General features: G+C 36.2%; 4 protein-coding genes and 1 pseudogene across 5 annotated transcripts; 3 read left to right on the top strand and 2 right to left on the bottom strand.

Moving 5' to 3' along the window:
* Positions 1-1,228: 1,228 nt before the first annotated feature.
* Positions 1,229-3,470, bottom strand: LOC129238773 (uncharacterized). Its single transcript, XM_054873951.1, has one exon. It carries the CDS (start codon positions 3,268-3,270, stop codon positions 2,308-2,310), a length of 963 nt encoding a protein of 320 aa, XP_054729926.1. The 5' UTR covers positions 3,271-3,470; the 3' UTR covers positions 1,229-2,307.
* Positions 3,471-5,354: 1,884 nt separating this feature from the next.
* LOC129239603 (TNF receptor-associated factor 6) lies at positions 5,355-7,462 on the top strand. Of its 2 annotated transcripts, XM_054875225.1 has the most exons (3): positions 5,355-5,716; positions 5,891-6,873; positions 6,940-7,462. In XM_054875225.1, the coding sequence occupies exons 1-2, from the start codon at positions 5,478-5,480 to the stop codon at positions 6,819-6,821; spliced, it is 1,170 nt and encodes a 389-aa protein (XP_054731200.1). In that variant the 5' UTR covers positions 5,355-5,477; the 3' UTR covers positions 6,822-6,873; positions 6,940-7,462. The 2 variants fall into 2 exon arrangements, with proteins under 2 accessions (XP_054731200.1, XP_054731199.1); XM_054875224.1 differs by having other exon boundaries at positions 5,355-6,873.
* A 5,064-nt stretch (positions 7,463-12,526) lies between these two features.
* On the top strand, positions 12,527-14,922 carry LOC129239605 (phospholipase A1-like; annotated as a pseudogene).
* A 765-nt stretch (positions 14,923-15,687) lies between these two features.
* LOC129238418 (zinc finger protein 569) lies at positions 15,688-22,236 on the bottom strand. The gene is made up of 5 exons (XM_054873442.1): positions 21,656-22,236; positions 20,897-21,599; positions 19,832-20,021; positions 17,346-17,853; positions 15,688-16,936 (listed from the first exon to the last, which is right to left on the bottom strand). Exons 1-5 carry the CDS (start codon positions 22,184-22,186, stop codon positions 16,004-16,006), a joined length of 2,865 nt encoding a protein of 954 aa, XP_054729417.1. The 5' UTR covers positions 22,187-22,236; the 3' UTR covers positions 15,688-16,003.
* On the top strand, positions 18,522-20,836 carry LOC129239604 (guanine nucleotide-binding protein subunit beta-5). Its single transcript, XM_054875226.1, has 2 exons — positions 18,522-18,669; positions 19,411-20,836. The coding sequence occupies exon 2, from the start codon at positions 19,595-19,597 to the stop codon at positions 20,654-20,656; it is 1,062 nt and encodes a 353-aa protein (XP_054731201.1). The 5' UTR covers positions 18,522-18,669; positions 19,411-19,594; the 3' UTR covers positions 20,657-20,836.
* Positions 22,237-22,407: the final 171 nt, after the last annotated feature.

The raw sequence follows: 22,407 nt of genomic DNA, 5'->3' as shown, positions 1-22,407 counted from the left end.
TTCTTTGTCAACTAAAAATTATTTTAGTTCTAAATAGTGCTGTATTAGTCCATTTGCATTCCAAATTAGAATTTTAATTTTTCCACTTTTGTCCATTCATATTCTTTAAAAGCATTGTAATTATATTCATCATATTTGTCATCTGGTTGACTAGGGATTTTACCATGTATTTAAGCTCTTCGATATCATTGTTTTTTTTTTCAGATTTGTTAGTCAGCTCCTGCTCTGTTCCCTTGAAGAAGATGCAACATCAGCATAGCTGACTCCGGGAATTATGTTTGTTACGGGTGTTGTTATTGGCGTATTATTTTTATTTGTATTTAATGTTGGTTCTTTATTAAGCAGAGGTGGAAATCTTTGGACTTTAAGTGCTTTATAAATTTCGCATCCTTTGTAGTTGGCGGTATAGTTACCTCCACATAAGGCGCATTTAACTTCCTTTATTTGGTTTTTGCATTCTATTGATAGATGTCTACCAGCGCATTTCACGAGTAAAATATGAAATATTAAATCCGCAGAAGGGACCAGCTATTGTTCATTCTTTCGCAACCTCTGAATCTTAATTCGTTACACTTTGGTATTCGCCACGGAAAACTTGTATTAGTCCATAAATCTTCCCCAAAATTGCCAGTAGAAATATGGCGAGCCAGGAGCCAATACGCTGGCTGATTGTGTAATGACCGGAGGCCCTTCCGCTTCAGACCAGACCCATTCGTTTCTTATCTTGATTAGGGAAAGCTCAACTACCGATTTAAAAAAATTAACGTAATAGTCACCTAGTTTGAGGTTCAAGTGGTCGTATTATGGTCTACATTTCTACAAGTGGACTCAAAAATTTTCTAATTAATAAATAATATAAGTATAAAAGATTAAAATAATTTTGAAATATATTTTCTCATCTTAAAATAAAAACTAAAGCCTGCTAGAGCCACAAGAAGTACGAAGAAGAAGAATTGCGTCCTCATTTTTTCTGTTACACCCTTTCTGGCTGACCTCAATCAGGAGGCAAATATCAATACAAAATGTCTACTGATATTCATCATGGCTAATAGATGGATATCATATCACAATGAGCCTTTATTTTTATCGTATCGAAACCATTCTCATCTACTAAATTCTGCCTCAGAAATGAATAGTATAGCGATATTTTCAAATTTTTGGGAAGGGGAAACTATCCGCTAATGATAGCAAATATCGACATTTTTGAAGCACTACAAATAACTCCAAATTTATTTCAGATTTTTTCGTCTTTATTTATATGTACGTACGTGTACAAGCATGCTTGTAAACATTTGTGTCAATCTAATTCTATAATCTCATTAATGGCAAACGGTAGATATCTTAAAACACATATACGTATGCATATACACATACATACGTATTTTCTAATTTCCAATTAAATATTCTACCTTAAATCCATTGCTTTTCACTTACATATGTATGTACATATACTATTTTTGTTTTTTTTTTTTTTTTGTTTCTTCTCTCTACTTTCTGATTTTTTAGTTTATAAGTTAAGCTTAATCCTATTAAGTATACATACTTAAATATCTGTATAAGATAACATCTTACATTATTTTTAAAGCATACCTCTAGGTTGCTTATACTAATTATTTTTCTAAACATCTAAGCATCTACAAAAGAAGTAATAATAATAATACAAGTTTGACAGATTCAGGCTGAGCCTCCTCTCCATTTTTGATATGCGTTTTAATTTTTTTCTGCTAAAAAAAGTTTGTTTTTACTGTATTCTGAAAATTTCTTTCTATCGAAACTTTTAACAGTTATGTTTAAATCAAAGAAAAAATGAATTCAAAATGACAGGGTGTCTCAAATTATTAATTCATGCAGATTACAATTTCAAATCTTTTTATCATTTGAGGCCAAACAATATGGAAGAAGTCATGACTACTAACTCATAACCGAGCCTTAATTCAAATATAATAATTTTTAGTTATATGTATATACACGCACTTGTGTATATGTGCTGAGCAAATATCATACTAAATACATAAGTAGCTTTTTAAATATGTACACCACTCTCACACACATGCATACATGCACAGCGCCTCCAGTAAGCACAACGTTTTGGTTGCCGCAGTCCGCCACCTTCTGGCATCAAATGTACATACATACATACATGTTTGTGTTTTGTTTTAAAAAATTTCTAGATCTTTCTCACACTTTAGCTTCTCAAGGCTCTGTTCCCTGCACATTTCGTAGTCTCAGTTCAGTATTCCTTTTTGAACGCCTTCTCAACCCGCTCTCCGCTATACATACATATGTATATTTGCTACATTGTATTATTTAATACTTTTGGTTGTCCCGCACATAAGCTCGCTTTCGAAATGTCTCCTTTATGCAGTCGCCCTCGGCGTTACGTTGCTGACACTGGCGTTCGTTGCGTAGTGTAAAGCATTGCGATGGAACCATATTAAAGAAGAGTTCTCCGATTGTGTTGGACGCATCGTCGTTGTTCATTTTCAAACAGGTACGGAAACGTCGATCGCAATTGCAGTGTGACAATGTATATGGACGATAGTTGAACAATTCATAGCGGCTACTGAAAGCCGAAATAAACATGGGACAGTAATCATGTCGGCGACAACATCTGTCGGCGTCTGAAGCGCCGCCAAGTTGGTTATAGGTATTGTTGGCTGAATTACCACGCCCACACCACCTTGTATGGGGTGCTATGAACCAATCATCGAATCCACGTCGCTTGCGGCTCAATATTTGTGCATTCGTCTTCTCTTCGCTGTTTTCGTCGTCGTCGATGTCGCTGTCACTGTCGCCTTTAAATGCATCGTACGCGTCGCTATTTTCGTACGCATGAAAAACACCGCTCTGATCAGAAAACCACGCATATGCGGGCACATTGCCAGCTACTACGTCATGCTTTTTATCGTATGATCCATGAGGTAATAATTGCCAATCGCCTGGTGCAGCGGCCTGTTCGTCCGTGTCGATGTACGATGCTGCCAAAGTGTCTGCGTCGTTGTTGTTGTATCTTGCTGTTGCCATTTCACTTCTCCCATCACTTTTGCCCTCACTGTTGACTGCGTGATCTGCTCCATCCCCGTTGCTATCTTTTTGATATTCTGGACTGTATGTATATGGAATTCGTAGGTGTTGTTTGTATATTTCTTCCAATTGATTTAGGTTATGTTTCTGAACTACTGGCAAATATGCTGACCATGTCTGCGCGGTGTAGAAAGAAAGCAACACTAGCACTGTGATCAGCCACAAGAAATTATAACTTTTCATCATAAAGAAATTTTGTTGAAACACTTTCTCAATAATGTAACGTTTGACTGTGTTTATTTCCCTTTCCGTAGATTAAGTAAACGCTTCCGAAACACAAATATGAACTTGCTCCCGATCTAATTGAGTTAAATGCTTTTAGCACTTTCTAGCCGATTGGTACTCTTTGCGGCACGGATGCGACTAACAGAATGACTAAATTCTCCTCAGACAACCATGCGTTTATATACCACTGGCACAAAATGTTGATAGTGGGGCTCGTCGCATATGGCAAAATTCGCTAATTTAATGATGAGTCTAGCGAACTTTAGGTACACAGAGAGTGCGAACGGAAAGTATAGTGAGATAAGTGAATCTGAACAAAAGTAACCTCATGCCCTTTAGGAAAGTGAAAGCAACCGCCGTGAGTACTACTTAGCTGTGTAATAATTTAAGAAAATGTTAGGTAAGCCCGCATTTTTTAAGATACAGATATATTTATACAAATACAACAGTAACTTTCTAATATCGAAATCGGATATCCGGTAATAAAAGTCGTCGATTTGTTATTGCCAGAGTTTAGAGCCGAGTAATCTAAAAGATACGCCGATAAGATTACCTTACCATTAAATATTATATACACCAGCATTAAACAATCGGGAGATTACATTAACCATTAACTAATCCTTGGCAGACACCCAGTGTGGAAGCACAACAATGAGCAGATGATTTGGAAGACAAAAAATAGGACCACTCGCCTAGAGTTACATTCTGACGCTACAATACAATTATAATGCCAATTTTGTTGTTTGGAGAAGATGACGTGGATCTGGTCACTTTCGACTATTATAAATTCCTTTGTCAGGTCATTTCCGCTTCTTGTCCTTCTCTGCCTCTGCACGTTCCGCAGTCAAATTGAGGTGTTCAGACTATAAGCTGAACTTATGCTACGGTCGCTATAGAATCATTAGCTTAGCTCGAAATTTATGGAGCTGACTGGAGTAAGAGATTCAGACATAGCCGGTTTAGACCGCACACTCGATGAATGTCTTCAGTAGTATTAAGCGGTTAACCCAACCTTAAGCAGTCATCGTTCGGTCTTCTCCATAATCCTCAAACTTAACCTCCTTCTTCCTACGCTTTCTCTCCTCTTTTATTCTCAGCCGTCTGCACAGAATTGGGATATGGACAACTGCCTGCTATCGTTCCTGCGACCCATCCCCGGAAATTCTAACACACCTCCTTCTCAAATGTGATGCTAAAGCAAGAAGCATTCGATTTCTCGGCCGAATGCATCCGAAAGAAGACACATCGCTTAGCCCAATCCAGCTCCATGTTAGGTTTTTTAAAAGAGCTGGATTTGGATGCGGTACTTTGATAAGTGGAGGGCTCAAAAGACCATAAACTCGTTCTACAGGACCTTGGTGATGGTTTCTGACTCTCTCTCACGAATGGCTTACTCGACATTCGCCTTAAGGACCTAAATCGTTAAGGGTTTGTTCGAATAAGTTCGGTCCTTCCCGGATCTCCAAAAAAAACGAACGGCGTCAAATCGCAGTACCGAGGTGGCCAATTGACACCGCCAAGGCGGCCGGTTATCGAGATTGGCGTACATAATATCGAATATGGCATAGGCTGTGTGTCAAGCTTCTGTTTTCATTTTTCAGCTACAAGAAACGGTTTATCACGCCCCCAAAGTGTTTATTCTTGGCCAAAAACGCATTTCCAGCAATATATTCAAAGAAAAATAGGATAATGAAGTTATTGTTCGCGCCTTAATCCGCACCGAACGATCACGTTGCGGGTTTTCTGCTTCCCAGTTGCGGCAGTGTGGGTTGTTAACCCGACCGCCATCTCATTTTCAATAAACGCATTATTTAGGATACACAACATTTGCAATAGTTCCTAACGCTGATCAATCGTAAAGCGATTCATTCCGTTACGCGGCGATTTGATACCAACTTTTTGTATAGAATTCCAATGGAAAGAGCTGTCACTGTCAAAATAATATTTGATTAAAAAATGCTATATGGATCACCCTGCACATACTACATCGAAATGCAACGATGGTTTCCTTATAAGGAAATGTCAAATCAGTGGTAAGGCGAAAATCGATATGCACTCATAAACATTCCTTAGCCTGTTTATAGATCTTTTGTTTGCACTTTTTTCAACTATTAATTTAAACATACTCTTTATCTTTATGTGGGAAAATACTTCTAATAACAATTTGCATGATAGTTGTATTTGATCCAATAATGCAAAATACACAAAATAGCACTGGTAGGCACGCCAGACAACAGCAACAGCAATCGTATCAGCAAGGGCACTCTCATCATCACCACTACTCATCAGAAAACAACAAATCACCATCATCTATACCGCCCAATTCGTTAGCAGTCTCCAAGTCGTATGTACACGCGCCGGCTTCCACCACTTCTGACGATACTGACTTCCACGAATCGGATGCAAGGTATGAATGTGCCATTTGTATTCATTGGCTTAATGAACCTGTGATCACCAAATGTGGCCACCGGTTTTGCAAATCATGTCTGATGGAATGGCTCAGCAATCACCATCAGTGCTGCCCATTGGACAACACAAAACTTTCTACAGATCACGATATTTTTCCCGATAACTTTACTAGGCGCGAGATTGAACAACTCAAACACAAGTGTCCTAACTCACCACTGGGTTGTGCAGTAGTAGCATCACCAATAGAAGTGGATCGTCACTTGCCAACTTGTCCGTATAGAAGACTGGAAAACGCCGAAGAAAAATGCCCCTTTGCAAGTGTAAAATGCGGCTTCATTGGACGTCCAGAAACAAATGCACTCGAAGAACATCTCAAAGAGGACATGCCACATCATATGCAACTTATGCTCCAAGCATTTCAGCAAACTGCTATTTCCACCTGGAATCCACAAAAACCGACATCTGCGAGTGGTGGCAAAGTAAATGGTGCGTTACCGCCACCGCCACCGCAATATGCAAATGAAGCAGACGAGCAACTCATCCAAACAATGTACCAACGTATTGTAGTATTAGAACAACGTGTTCGTGAGCAGGATGTGAAGCTGGAAAATCTTACCAAGCAATTGGTTACGCGCCCACAAATTGATCCACGCTACAGTAATGGAACCATCGTATGGGAAATAACAAATTTTCGTAGCGTGGTAGAACAACTGCGTACCGATGCAAATAATTTACTTTACTCACGTGATTTTTATACCTCGCCACATGGCTACCGGTTCTGTGCACGTCTTAACATACAACCACGAAACGTCAATTTACTAAGTCTACATGTCCATTTAATGCAATCGGAAAACGATTTTCATTTAGATTGGCCATTTAAGGGACGCATCAAGCTGTGTATGATACATCCTCACAACCCCAGTCTCTCGCAACATGATACAATTATGACAAAACCAGAAGTTATGGCCTTCCATAAACCCCAAGAACGCATAAGCACTCGAGGATTTGGTTTTGTTGAGTATGCTAAAATAGTGGATGTCATGCAAAAAGGCTTCTGTGAGGATGAAAAGATTATCATTAAAATACAAATAAACATAGTTTAATGCCAGTCAAAAAGAATACGCAAACTCTGGAGCTGCTAGAGCATGCAAATGTGTAGGTATTTTTAAAATTAAATATAATCGCACTTTCTCTACTGTGTCTAATCCTAAATCTATACAGGAAACGGATCGAATATTACGGCAAGAGGTATAAAGTGTCAAAAGCCACTTTGTTAAGATACAGTTTTTGTGCATCAAATATTATGCGTACGTGCATACAATAAATTGTACTAGTACTGGAAATGCGCACACAGATGTCAATAGGGATGGCCAAGCATTAGGAATAAACTAAATTATTAATTAGTAGTGAAATATTCCGAGGAGCTACTAAACTAGCATTTCTTTAGAACTAAACATCTAAGTAACAGCTCCACTGCTATACAAAAAATTAACACCTATACATTTTTTCTTCAGTTTAGTCATTTTTGTCTAGATGTTTGAGACCAACTCAACTAGAAAAACTCTAACCGAGCTTAATAGCATACAAAAGTATTTATATACCATGAAAAATAGTAAGAATCTGAAGCAAAATTTAATATTAACATTACATAACTACATACATATTTGTTATACACCCCTAAATCAACTATTTGTTGGGTTGCGATATTTATGAACTTAATTCGAAAATCAGGTGGCATTATTAACTTATATGTCTTATTTTTTAAGCAGAAGGGCTGACAATCCAGCAACATTACTCGTACAACAAATGTAATTAATTTTTTGTGGTTTGTATATTGGGGGCGGCTATTACTTATTTGAACATTTACATTAAAGTTGATTATTATTGTACTGTAATTATTTATTCCATGCAGAAAAGGCAAATATACATAATATAGTTTTACTCATAGGTATAAACATACAATTTTAGATCGAATGTTGCCCTTTTTGGGTTTTTGTACGGCAACTTAACTCACACAAAATTATATACAAAGAGAAATAGAAAAACAATACTAAAATATTTGTACATCAAAATATTAGAATATATACATACTTATATACACGCAAAAATGTGAATAAAAAAAATTAAAACTCTTAGATAAATACGCGCTTTTGATCTTTTTTTTTAGGCAAATGTTTATAAGTCTTGCTAGATGAAACAATAGCGATTATGCAATCGAAGCAGTTGTGTTTTTTTTAAGTACAAGTGAACATCTTGAATTTGAAAAGACTATTTGGTCGTTGCTATATTCCAACTGTGGAATCGATCATTTTGTCGGTTGTAATTTGAGACTGGGAATGTATTTTTCAAAAAAAAAGCGTCTTGAATTCCTTTTACAAAACAGAAAATTATTATTATTTATATAATTTATAAAAAAAACTTAGTAAAAACAGAAAATGTATATTTACATAGCTGATTATAAAGTACCTGATTGGTACGGTGTAATTCTATCATTCTTACCGAATTTGCTGCTTATCAGAGCTACCCTTGGAAGTACTTTCAGAACGTCGCTTGTGTTAAACTCTACATATTTTGTAATTTTTCAGTTTTAACCAACAATTTGATAAGCTTCAGGAGGGCTTGTTTCTTTTTTTTTACAATATTTATAGGTGCGCACATATGTAGGTATAAAAGCTTATTTTCCTTTTTGGTTTTTTGCTTCAGAGCATTGCCACTTAATTGACTACGCGTATCGAATCAATTCTATATTCTCTGCTATGACGGTATTAAAACACTTTGCATATTTTCAGGGGGCATGCTTTGAAAAGGTGTATCTCATTTATATGGTACTTTTGGTATAAATAGGAATATGAAGTTCGTTTTTACCTTTTATCGTTCTGATTTAGTTTACGGTTCGATCTGATCCTAGGTGTATATAAATATGTTAAGGAATATAATAGATAGAGTGGCATTACCAATCATCATTGAGTTAATTTTCCGTTCGGCACACAAACATTTGATACATTTTTATTACTAATATTATATACTTAAGTATCGGCAATATTTAATAATTTTTGTTTTACATACAGTTATTATACAGTTATACCGTTGAAATATATTACAATGTGTGAAGAGAAAGTGAAGTTTGGCCCCTAAGTGCACGAGTATTTACTTTCGTGTATTTAATAATTTGAAAAAAAAAAAACATTATAAAGGTGTTTTTTGTTAATAACTTTCGAACGGAGAAAAAAATCATTTCGCTTCTTCAGATTTGTAATGCTGGGACCTGATCAATTTCTCCATGTGCCCATAAACTGGATAATTTCCCAGACCATTACCATATTGAAATTCAGTTAGAATCATCAGCAGTCGCTCTTGTAACAAAAAAACTTAATTTTATCAAAGAGTGCAATTTTCGAAAAAACAAATTAAGGAGCGAATTGCCAAAATTTCACTTGCAGTCTACCAGTGTTGTACAATAAATTATATTAAGGGGTTGGAAGTAGTCAGAATTTTCAAAAAATTTGATTTTTTTTTTGCATTTTCTTAAAGTATAAAAAAAAAGCTTCGATCAGGCACAAGATTATCTAAAACTAATTTCTCTTGTCCGATTGATTTTAGATGAATAGCCAAGGACTTGTGATGATCACCGCGAGGGACTTCTAGAGAAACGGGATCGCCACAAACAGCGATTACTTTTACAATTATTAATTTTTTTTGAAATTTTGCTAAAGTCAAGTCGAAACATGATGTATTAATGCTAAGTTTTTATTTTTGTAAAATAAAGCAATTGACTAGCAAAAAAAAGAGGTTGTCTGTAAAGTCGGTTTACTGACGATAGTTTAACGTGACAACGTCATAAGAAAATATTGATGGAATGGTTGCAATTTTCAAAATAAAATTTTAATTTTATTTGTTTGATAGATATTTTGTATGGATATAGAGGAGGAAGTAAATGGAATTGCAATGGAATAGGTCAAGTTACATTTACAAAAACGTGAAAAATGACGAAACATTTATCAAATTCATGAAAGATATCTTCAATTTTGATTGTGCATCAGACGTGAATAAGTCAACAACACTAAGAGGCACCATCATCGATTTGCCTTTTTCAAGACACATTACACTCGAAATACTCCCTTTCATTTCCTACTTTTCCTATCATCTCCTATTCTCAACAGAGAAATGGTTCATTACCATGCACACAGGAAGAAGGCATATGCAAATACAAGTATGTGAATTTATATACAAATGCGCATATACATACATATACATACATATATATGCTCACTCAAGTAGGACAGAGCCAGATGTCGAACGTTGCCGAACGCGGGGGCCGATTGTGCTCTTTGTCGTTCGTTCCGCGCTCTCGCTTGCAGTTCAAGCACTTAGCTTACATTTGCTTGCGTACGGAATAGATTCGTATATTTGATATGTCCATATGACTTGTATGCATTTTTACACATAGATGGGTTAGCTTTTTTTGGAAAATTGCGCGAAATTGTATATGTATATGCATGTTTATATACATATATTAGTACACAACATATCTTATAAGGTATGTGGTAAATATTACCATACGTTTTTCCCTTCATATATAATAAAAAAATTAATAATAATAACATTAAAACAACAGGTATTATTAACAAACTTGGTTTTATTTTAAATTCTTCAAGTAAATTAAATTAATAATATCTATCAATAAGAAGGCATATGCAAATACAAATACGTGAATTTATATAATGGATAAGTTCGTGCGGTTTTACAACAGATGGCGTAACTTGATTATTATTCCATCGATCCACATTTCCAAACATTCATTGGAGAGCTACTGTCGTAAGGCACAAACGTCAGTATAAGTTTTTTATTTGAAGCGTAAACAACAATATTTTTACCACACTTGAAAATTTCGTGCCAAATAATGTGTTTTTGCGGGGAATTTTTTAATATGAAGAAAAAAGCAGCCGAAAGTCATCGTATCTTGGTGGAAGTTTATGGTGAGCATGCTCTAGCTGAGCGAACGTGCCAGAAGTGGTTTGCACGCTTTAAAAGTGGTGATTTTGGCCGCGCCGCCAAAGTTCATGGATACCGAATTGGAGGAATTGCTCGATCAAGATCCGGCTCAAACGCAAGAAGAGGTTGCAAAAACTTTGGGAGTTGATCAATCAACCATTTCCAAACGTTTAAAAGCCATGGGAATGATCCGAAATTCAAATTTCGAAAAAAAAACCGCACGAACTTATTCATACACCTATTATGTACATATGCGCACATGCATACATATATATGCTCACTTAAGTAGGAGAGAGCAAGATGTCGAACGTTGCCGTTCGTTTGCTTTGTTCGTTCCGCGCTTTCGCTTGCAGTTCATTCAAGGTAACGGCAATGAGCAAGGTAACGACAAATGAGCAAGGTAGCGACAAATGAGCAAGGTAACACTAATGAGCAAGGTAACGACACATTTTTTCGTGCGTGCAGCCGGCTAAATCGAATTATAAGACGTTATCACGTCAAAAACAAATTATTGAAAATCACCATTTTTTCGAGCCTCTTACTACCTCTAACCTCTTAATAATAATAGGCATCTTCTATTCGCTACTTAAGGCCACTGGCTAACGCTTGGCGAAAAGCAGAGGCCCATATTTAATATTGGTTGCAACTTTAAAGTTTAACTAGTTTTCGAGATAACGCATTTGGTGTAAATTTCTTCCCATTTTTCCTTCTAGTTGTATATAGGGGTATATGCGCATCCAAAATAAAAACTTAATTACTATTATATTTACCAAATTTGGTTATATTTTCTGTAATTATTATAATAATTTGTCTCCTAAATACTTTAATGGATTAGTTCAGTTGCCAAATAAATATGCAGCAACAAGCGTGTTACTATTTCATTCGCAAGTCTAAAGCTAGAACTCCAGACCAAAGCTCATAGCGATTCTCATAGCTGAATAAAGCAAGCGATGAAAACTACAGCGCCCGCAACGCTTGTTATGGAGTTTTAGCTTATAACACGTTCACATATAAGTAGATGATCTACTTTTGCGCGCTTAACTCAAAATCTGTAATAAGAAGGCGCGATTTTTCATACAAAATTTCTCTCCCAAAATCTGAGATTATAAAATAATCCCGGATAATAACGATACTTATTGACATACAACCCTGTGTTTTCTGTGTTATCGATAATTATTATTACGAAAATAATAAAAACTAAATGAAATGGGTGCCGGCAAAGCAAATAGAGCTGTAAACATAATTCTAAAAAAAAAATTTGTTAAATATTATTAATTAGGTATTCATTTTATAGAAAAAAAGCGTGTGTCCATAAACGTTTTGTCCTCTTATTACTTACTATAAAATGTAACCTCAGTAAACGTCTCATACGGATTTCCTCCAACTGTTTATTATTAGCAGCCAATCGCGCAACTAAATTAGCTATTCCTTCTCCTTGTATTTTCTTCACATCATTAATAATAATTAAAGAAACCAAAAACACCGAAATATTCCGACAAAATAATTTCTACGAAGAATGACCTCTCAAACAGTATTGACAGCTGTTTGTAGATTTTGCAGGTAATCTGCCATATGTGAACGGGTAGATTAATTTGGTGGATTTATAGGAGATATGTGCATATGTGAACGTATTATTATGTGCTTGGCATATCAGAGGCAGATTATCTATACATGTATATTATGTATGTTTGTAAGTGTATATGAATTTAGTATATGTATATGTAGCCCTCAACACAAAGTTAACGTTTTTTATAATTTAAGTCCCGTACATATTACGTACGATCAAAGAAAACAACAATACTTGTAGTTCAACGAATGTAGCCAAGGTTGAATGTAATCAAGGCGATAATCACTAAATATGACTGCCGAATTTAAATCTGTACAAAATCTAATCAGCTCAATATTTATTGAGTATTTACTATTATTGAACTTAATCTTACGGAAAATGCATGGAAATACGATAGTCACGTATAAGTTGTGAGTCGACTTCTCTCAGTGATCAGTTGAACATGAAGGGGCTATTAGTGCTCTGCGGCTTTTTAGGTAAGTATAAGTGGTACATTTAAAGTTATTAGAAAACTTCCCGGATTCTCAATGAAAGATTAATCCATTTTTAAATGTTTGAAAAAACTATTACCGATTTTAGTCGAGGACGTTGAAACTCCTAAACTTTCAGTCAGTTAAAAAAAGTGATGTGAAAAAAGTGCAGCTGTTTCTGTGAAAGAGACAACTTTACGAGTTTATGGAACCTTCAAAGGTAGGAAGTGACTGTGCACCAGCGATAAACGGTTCACTAGACCGGGCTAGTTTACTGAGGCGGCAGTCCTTGGTCGGAAAAAACCCGAGTTATTCCTGTAACGTATAACCGGCGACCATGGGAACTACTGTGCACCAGTAGTCGCATCTGCTCAATAATGGTCTCATTCGATCACTCAATCGTTGCGGTTTGTGCAAGTTTAACTCGCTGATTGAACTATTTTATGAATTCGTATGCAATATATGTACAGTGATGTGCGATGAAATAGAGACCCCCTCAACCAAAGTTTTCAAATCAACAGGTTTTCCAAAATAAGAGTGATGATACACTTTGTTTATTTATTTTTATGCAGTGCTAACATGTTGAAATAATTTTCCGAAACCAATGCAGTGGTTCATGTCAAAGAAATAATATAAAAACTAAATTTCTAAATAATATAAAAACTAAAATTACTAAAATAGAACCGAACGTCAGAAATTCATATCGAGTTCTTAACAATAATGGGTCCATTCCACTATTCAAAGCAAAGGCTCGTTAGACCCCAAAACGACGGGCGACTACTTTTTGAGGAAGATATTCAAACCGGAGATTTCGTAAATCTCTAATCCCGTCAACAAGCACACCACAAACTGGAGCAGAAGCTCGTCCTAAACTCCTGACAAGGATATGTTGTGTACAACACAGGTAGATTGCAAGTGGAATTTTGGCAGTTCGCTCCTTAATTTGTTCTGAGAGTTGAGTTGCGGTATTTTATTATAACATAATTTGATTTATTTTTTCTTTTTTTCTTTTTTTTTGTAGTTTTTAATAGTATGTTTTAAATTCTTCTTGAAAAAAGTTCATAATGCGAAGAATATTTCTTTATATGTGCGTAGGTGTATGCATGGCACACATTTTTTAATACCAATTGATTTTCCATTTCAAAGCTACAACATGCGCGCTTCCTTTACGTCAAAACGCTCTGGATACAGTCGATGCTGAAGTCACAGATAATGTTCGTTTCTAGAGCAAGAGCTACGCATTGACGATAAGGACTCGGTACAAAAATCACTATTCGACAAAGGCCGTCATACAAAGTAAGCATTCCGTTACTTTTATAAAATAGCTGATATTGTCATAAAGCATATCCATTTTTTCAGAATCTTGATTCATGGCTGGGGTGGCTCATATACGACTTCACCAAATGGCGTGCTGCATCGAGCATATTTTACGCAACAGGATTACAATATAATTTCAGTTGATTGGGATCCCTATGCCAAATTGAATTACATATCTGCCCGTGCGAAGGCGCCCATTGTAGGGGAAAATATTGCCGAGTTATTGGATTTCCTACATGAACAATTTAACTTAAACTATGACAAAGTGGTGGTGATCGGCCACAGTTTGGGTGCACACATCGCAGGCTTTTGCGGCAAGAGCGTAAAGCGTGGGAAGATTGCTGGCATTGTAGGCTTGGACCCGGCTTCTCCGCTTTACAGCTATAATAATCCTGAAAGTCGTTTCTCCAGTGATGACGCCAAGTTTGTAATAAGCATACATACAAACAGCAATTTTAAGGGTTTCTCAGAGCCCATTGGCGCAGCGGCATTTTATCCGAATTGGGGTCGCATACAACGAGGTTGTGGTTTAGATTTAGATGGCATGTGCTCGCATGCACGCTGCATATCTTTGTATGCGGAAGCTTTACGCGGATACGGATTTGTGCCAATGTACCAATGTGCCGATTATGATGATATTTCATCGAAAAGTGGTTGCACCCAAATTGTAACTCAAGTGAAACTGGGTGATCCACTGCAGATTGATCAAAGAGCTGGTATATATTATTTCACAACAAACTCAGAATCGCCATTCGGAGTATTGGGTGATAGAAGCGGTAATAATGAAAGAATTGAATATGTCGTTAACGTTCCTGAAGTATAATCTAATAAATGTTTTACTGGTAAAGTCTCTCTTAAGTATGTTTTAGTTAAAATAATTTCATGTTTGCCGCATGTCAACTAATGCGGAAGCATAAATTTTTACCTTTTATCGCCTAGGCAGGCGGTGGCGTTAATCCGACTTAATTTAGAATTATCTCAGGAATTTAGTGCAACTGATGCGGATCGACAACTAGACTTATGGTGCTCACACCCACCAACGGATGCCAACCAACCAATGCCCATGTAAATCAATTCTCACCAATGTCCCGTTCCGTAGTATCGTAGATCTCTGTTTCATCGTGTCAGTTGATACGGGCGTACGTTAACGTTGGTGAGTGTGAGCACCATTAGCGGATAGCGGAATTTCAGCATTGCTGAGAAATAACAGTTAAATCTATTGTGAATGAAAAATAATTAAACTTTCAAAGAGATCAAGAAACTGGCATTACATCCAGGTTTGCACTAACACTTTCGAAATTACATCAATTGTTTTGATATTTCAGAGCAGCTTGAAAAATTAGATTTCGGTGATGCCGGTTTTCGGAATATCCATATATGCATGTAGATACTCATGGCGTAAAGACAGTGATAGTTTGGCATATAAGAGATGCATGGGACGAAGGAAAATGTACACCCATATTAAATATTATGCTTCGTTTTCACAGATTTTCTACCTTTTATCCACTGGAATTAGGCACTTCAGCTGTCTTCGATTTTTTTTTTTTTAATTTCATTTTTTTAAATGTACCACGATTAAGTCTGTTGCCTGATTCATGTTATTTTATAGAAAATCGGTTTAACTTCGTACCATATTTTCGGTCTAGACGACACGAATGATATTTAGAATAATTTAAGGCTTCTCAAAACATATGTATTTATATGTATATTACGAAAACAAGGGATTGAAGATTTTATAATGCAAATCATAAAAGAAATAGTCATAAGTATGTCTGAATACTTATTTTATTTTAATAGTGCCCTTAATAGTAAGCTGTACTCGCACATTGTGATGAACTTATGCTAGCATAAAAATTTTAATTGAAATTATACCAAAACATATACAAACACATACATGTGTACATACATACAGTGATATTCTAGCGAATCCTCAATAAATCTAATTAGTGACAGAATCCATTGTTGAACCGGTCCCACTCAGCACACCAGTAACACCCAATAGTGTCTCTCCAATAGAGTTAACTGGATTGACATCTGTCCCAAGACCTACCCCAATAGCACCTGCAAGACCCATGCTGGTACTAGTGCCAACACCATCTGTAACTACAGGTGCAGGAATTGCGCTGCTAGTGCCCACAATACTCCGACTCAATGCTGCATCGTGGGTCCGCATATGCGCATTCAAGCCTCCCGATTGTGCAAACGTTTTGCCGCACACTTTACATTCGTGTTTACGATCTTTAGAATGTAATTTTTTATGCACGCGAAGAGACTTCTTTCTTTGAAACGTTGAACCGCACATGTCGCATGCAAATGGTCGTTCAGTGCTATGTGTTACCGCATGCACATTTAGATCGTGGAAACTGTAAAAAGCTTTGCCACAAACATCGCATTTTGCAGGTCTTTCACCGGTGTGTCGACGCATGTGTGCTTTGTATACCCCGTGATCGCGACAACGTCTTCCGCATATCTCACAAACTACTGGTCTTTCGCCTGTATGGCGCAACATATGTGCTTTTAATTCTTTATCTGTGAAGAAGTCGTTGCCACATTCCTGACACTTGTGCGCCTTTATGCCGGTGTGTCGTATTTTATGTCGTTGCAGGTTACCAGTTTGAGAGAATTTCTTGCCACAAATGTCGCACACAATACCAGTATGTTTCCATTTGTGCGCACGCAAATTCCTTTCAGCTCTAAATAATTCACCACATTCCTCACATTTGAATTTCAAATTGGGCTCCTTAGGCTTTCTTTTTGTTGGATTATGTGTTTGTCGGTGGTGCGTTAGCATGCTGCGTTTGGTTTTATATGATCTCATACAGTCCGGACATGGGTACGGAAGAGAATCAATGTCATCTTGAGCTTTCGGCTTCTGATATAAAAGAATTAATATGAAAGTAAATATGCATTTCCAAAAATTTAAGTTAATTAATATTGAAAAATCAAAACCACTTTCTTTAGATAGGCTTAGAACATGATTCAATGATAAATATTAATTAAAATTTATTTTTTAAACCGTTCACAGTTGGTTTCCATTTAAGTAACAAAATACTTTTTCGCTACCATTTTTACTAAAAAGGATTTAATTTTCCACTTTATGCACCTTCTTAAATACAACCTTTTCTAAGGGAGTGTCAAAAATCGAATGCCACTAGTGAGCAAACCTTTAATAATTGAATCATGGGTTTAGAAGTAATTCCATTATAATACTCTTTTGAAAGTTGTTTTTTCAGAAATATATCAGACTTTATATGCATATGCAATTTATTATGTGGACTTACTTCGTCGTCGGAAGAATCCTCTGGACGCCAGTCTTCATCATGTGCATCTCTTTTGTCATCCGTTGACTTTGTGTCACTAGCATCGTCATTATCTGCTTCTTTTTTGTGCTTAGACTTCTTCTCCGGCTCAACAACGTTCACATCTAAATTCTGCAAGTCAACGAAGTCAAATGGTTTTTCATCAACTACAGCTTCATCGTGATCTGAATCTGGTCCATCAAAGCCAACGGAATCGCCCCCGTTATCACTAACATCCTCATCTTCGCTCTTTATAGGATCTACGTCAACTTTTATGGTTTCTTCTGCATTCGGCGTACTCTTTTCAACTTTTTCGGGTTTGGGCGTCAAGTGTTCATTTTGGAAATGTTGTGGGAATCGTTCGAATTCTACATTTATGCCGCACAAACAGCACGCCACATTGTAGCTATTCGAACTGAGGCAGTAAATCTCACCACATTTAAAGTTATGAAATTTGCTCGTATCCGGCGGCAAAAGTTTTAACATTTTCCTGATTTAGTTTTACAAATCTTATTATTTTAAATACCTAATAAATGAAAAACTGTAAGTAAATGGTTAAATCCACGACAACAAAAACTTACTTGTTTTAATGGTAAATGTCAGAAATACACTTCTGTGCTGCCAAGTTCCAAACTCCAAGCATAGCGATGATGCCAGGCCTAATTGTTTTATTTAAAGACTCAGGTTACCGATTGGTTTTATATTAAAACTTAACAATATTCCTTTAAACATCATTTTCAGTTACTGCTTTTAGCAACTCGAATATGCAGATTGAATATGAAAGTCCTTTTTGGTAGTTATCCAATTTACGCTCCGGATGCCAAAATACAATAAAACAAATACATCAAAATAAAATTAAAAAATATTGCGACGTTAATACTAAAATACACAGTAAAACAATTACCCGTCTTAAATTATTATTGTTATGATAATATCCGTCCTAAAAGATTTATTGTGCCCCATTCGTAGAATCAGAGACTTAAATTATATGAACTAAAAACAATATCGAATGTCTAGGCCGGGGCTGTTTCATATGGAAAGGCAAACAAATAATTCATAGTAAATGAGTTTGTATTCTGATTTGCCCGTATATAAAAAAATTTTGAGCAGCACTGGTCTAAGTACATTATAAATGTACTAAAGAAGAGTGCAGCAAGTGGCAACACCAGACAGTATCTGGCAAAGTTTATTTTCGTCACCAAATTTGTGCTTATTGAAATAATTAATAATATTTAGCAAAATATTTTACTCAAAATGTCAAAAAAACAGTGAAATTAAAGTTGATGTCGTGTAATGCGGCCATTTGGTGCGTTACTGAATGAGTAATTAGTTAACTTATAGCGATTTGTCTCCGCTCCGCCCTCGGAATATTAATGTTGTGACCAAAACAGGTCCACTTACATCTTTCACTTTCAGTATTTGTAAAAATATTTGTTTTTGTTATATATGTATATGTATATTTGAAATCAAAAAAGCGCCCCTATAAATAATAAAAATAATAATATAAGAGTTATTCCCTTTAGGTTGACTGGGTTTTTCTCATTTCGCTTTGTTCTTCTCTCTCTCATCGTTCGTTTGACAGTTCGCTCCTCACATTTATTCTGCACGGCATTACAAACGTTTAGAAGAACATTTGTAATAATAAAATTCTAATAGAATTTGTAGTATTATTTAGTGAAAATAACTTTAAATCAAATCTTCAATTAATAAAGAGTGTTTATATGTGAATTCATTACTTTTCTGTGTTTGTATTTAAGTGAAATAAGCGTCTGTAATAGGGCATTTTTTCAAGCTTATGCAAAAAAGGTGCATTTTTAACGTTAAATATTGCTATTAATTCTTAATTTTAATTTATAAAAAGTAATATAAATCAAAAGGCTGATATAGTGACTACATTTGCGTGTTATAATTTTTAAATTCGGTCCACGCATTTAGACATTATAAGCAAATATATCGTGGTAGAAAAGGAAAGCTCAGCCACATCTACTATTTTTCACTAATTTTGACAGCCGGGCTGTAACCTTGTTAATTACCTTCTTCTTTACAGCTTTTCGCCAGTGCTGCCGGGTTAACTAGTAACCATCTGACCCAGTCGATTTGTAAACAAATATTGATTTTTGTGTATTCAATATTGTGTGTATACAGATGGTTTGCTGAAAATTCTCGCGAATTTATATTAAAATACCTTTAACCACTAGAACATCTATTAACACTGAATTGTTCAGAAAACCATGGCAGATTGTACTGTAACGGCTAATGCCAGTGAAAAGATGGCGACTTTGTTAAAAGAAGCGGAAAATTTGAAAATTAAACTGGAGGAGGAACGTGCAAAGTTAAACGATATTAATTTATGGACAGTAGCAGAGCGACTCGAGCAAATTGCGTTTGTAAATATAAAGCCTCGTAAAGTTCTTAAAGGCCATCAGGCAAAAGTTTTATGTACCGACTGGAGTCCAGACAAGCGTCACATAATTTCATCATCGCAGGATGGGCGCCTAATTATCTGGGACGCCTTCACAACCAATAAGGAACATTTTATCACCATGCCCACTACATGGATAATGGCTTGTGCATATTCACCTTCGGGCAATTTTGTTGCATGTGGTGGCTTGGATAATAAGGTTACAGTGTATCCTATTACTTCTGACGATGAAATGGCTGCTAAAAAACGAACAGTTGGCACGCATACTAGCTACATGTCTTGCTGCATATATCCGAATTCCGATCAGCAAATCCTTACTGGCAGCGGAGATTCAACCTGTGCATTATGGGATGTAGAAAGCGGTCAGTTATTGCAAAGCTTTCATGGTCATTCAGGTGATGTAATGGCTATTGATTTGGCGCCAAACGAAACCGGAAATACGTTTGTATCTGGCAGTTGTGATCGAATGGCATTCATTTGGGATATGCGCTCAGGCCATGTTGTTCAATCGTTTGAAGGTCATCAGTCAGACGTTAATACCGTTAAGTTTCATCCTAGTGGTGACGCAATAGCAACAGGGTCAGATGATAGCAGTTGTCGTTTATTTGATATGCGTGCCGACCGAGAAGTAGCTGTATTCGCAAAGGAGAGCATCATATTTGGTGTTAATTCTGTAGACTTCTCTGTGAGTGGACGTCTGTTATTCGCCGGCTATAATGATTATACAGTTAATCTCTGGGATACGCTAAAGTCGGAGCGCATTTGTCTGTTATACGGTCATGAAAATAAGGTATCTTGTGTGCAGGTATCACCAGATGGTACAGCATTGTCTACTGGCAGTTGGGATTACACTATACGTGTATGGGCATAATTGCAGTTACTATGTTATATATATAGCTACTATTTATTGTTGTAACCAATGATGTTATGAATATTAAATGTAAACAGTGAAGTTATGAGTATTAAATTATTATTATTAAATAATTATTTGTTACTGTATTATAAACTAAAAAAAAAAACTTAACTAAATAAATCTAGTCAATCACAAATACATACTTATTGTAAACTGATTTTTTTTTTTTATTTTCGTCCATTATCAATTACAATTAACTTAGAAAACTCTGCTCTTCCGCCTTATGCTGACGCATATGACCTGCCAATCCCGCCATTTGGGCATAAGCTCTACCGCATAGTTTACATACAAACTTTTTAATACCTAAGTGCAAGTGTTTGTGATGATATAGTGCTTTGCTGCGTGAAAATGCTGCTCCACATACATCGCACTTATGCGGACGCTCTGTAGAATGCATGGGTTTGTGTTCGTTAAGTAGTGAGGCTGAGATAAATCGACGTCCACAAATAGTGCACTCAAAAGGTCTTTCCCCCGTGTGCGTTCTCTTGTGTACAACCAATGCATCCTTTTGTCGCGTCCGATAACCGCATACTTCGCATATGTAATTTCTCTCGTCTGTATGAATTTTTTGGTGTACTTTAAGACGTGTCGAAGTAACAAATGCTTTCCCACAATTCTCATACTTGCAAATAAATTCTTTTAAACCTTTGTGTGATTGCAGGTGTACGCGCAACGAGCGCGAATTTTTATAGACACGTTCACATAGTGTACACGAGAAGCCTATGTGTTCTTTCCGCATATGAGAATCCAAAGAACGTTGTTCTGTAAACTCGGCATCGCATTGCGCACATTTAAAGTCCTTCGGCCGGAGGTGTTTCATATTTATATGAAGCTTCAATATACGTTCGGTGGTATAACTTTTTTGGCAATGTGCGCACGTGTACTCTTTTGGCTTTCTAGGCTAAAATAATTTATGATTTAAGAAGGCACTTAGCATTCAATTGAACGTTTATTTACCTTTTTTAAAATATGGTTCTCATTGTCTCCATTACTCGCGTCCCAATCTACATCTTCTTCGTCATCGAATTCATCACGGTTAGAAATAGCCTCAACATCGGCAGCATTACCATATTCAATGGTATTACCATTATCAGCTGCTTCTGCGATTGATGATTTGGATGGCATATCTTTCCTCTCTATTACTCCTGCATCTTCCAAAATACGTACCGGATGGGGTTCGGATTCTGGGCTTACGCCGCATTCGTTCAATTCAGCCAAGTATTCCACATTTTCAAATTCTTCATCCTTTATGCATGCTTCCAGTTCACCATCGACAACCGCATCAATGTCGCTATCACTATCATGTGCATTTCCCCGTAAATGTACGTTCTGATAATGCAGCATAAAATCCTCAAACTCAAAAAGCTTCATTTTGCATAGCACACAAATTATAGTGAAATTTACATTGTCGTAACAAATTATTTCTCCACATCTTATGCTAGTTCGAGCTTGCTCATAACTTGAAGGCAGTGTGCAGTTTCGCAACATTTTTCACAAAAAAAAAAACAAAAAATAGCTTTGCTGTTAATAAGCAAATTTTGTTTATTTGCCCGAATGACAACAAATGTTTTTCAGTGCGGCCAAGTTTATACAGGTCGTACCTACCAGAGAACGTATTTAACGTTCTCTGTACCTATCGTCAAACAAATCGAGTTTCAGTGTGCTTTTTCATGATAAGCTCGCTTATGCACAAATATGTATGTGCATGC

The sequence above is a fragment of the Anastrepha obliqua genome, chromosome 2 (genome assembly GCF_027943255.1).
Source record: "Anastrepha obliqua isolate idAnaObli1 chromosome 2, idAnaObli1_1.0, whole genome shotgun sequence".
NCBI classification, from domain to species: Eukaryota; Metazoa; Arthropoda; class Insecta; order Diptera; family Tephritidae; genus Anastrepha; species Anastrepha obliqua.
This window is presented reverse-complemented; position numbering and strand designations above follow the sequence as displayed.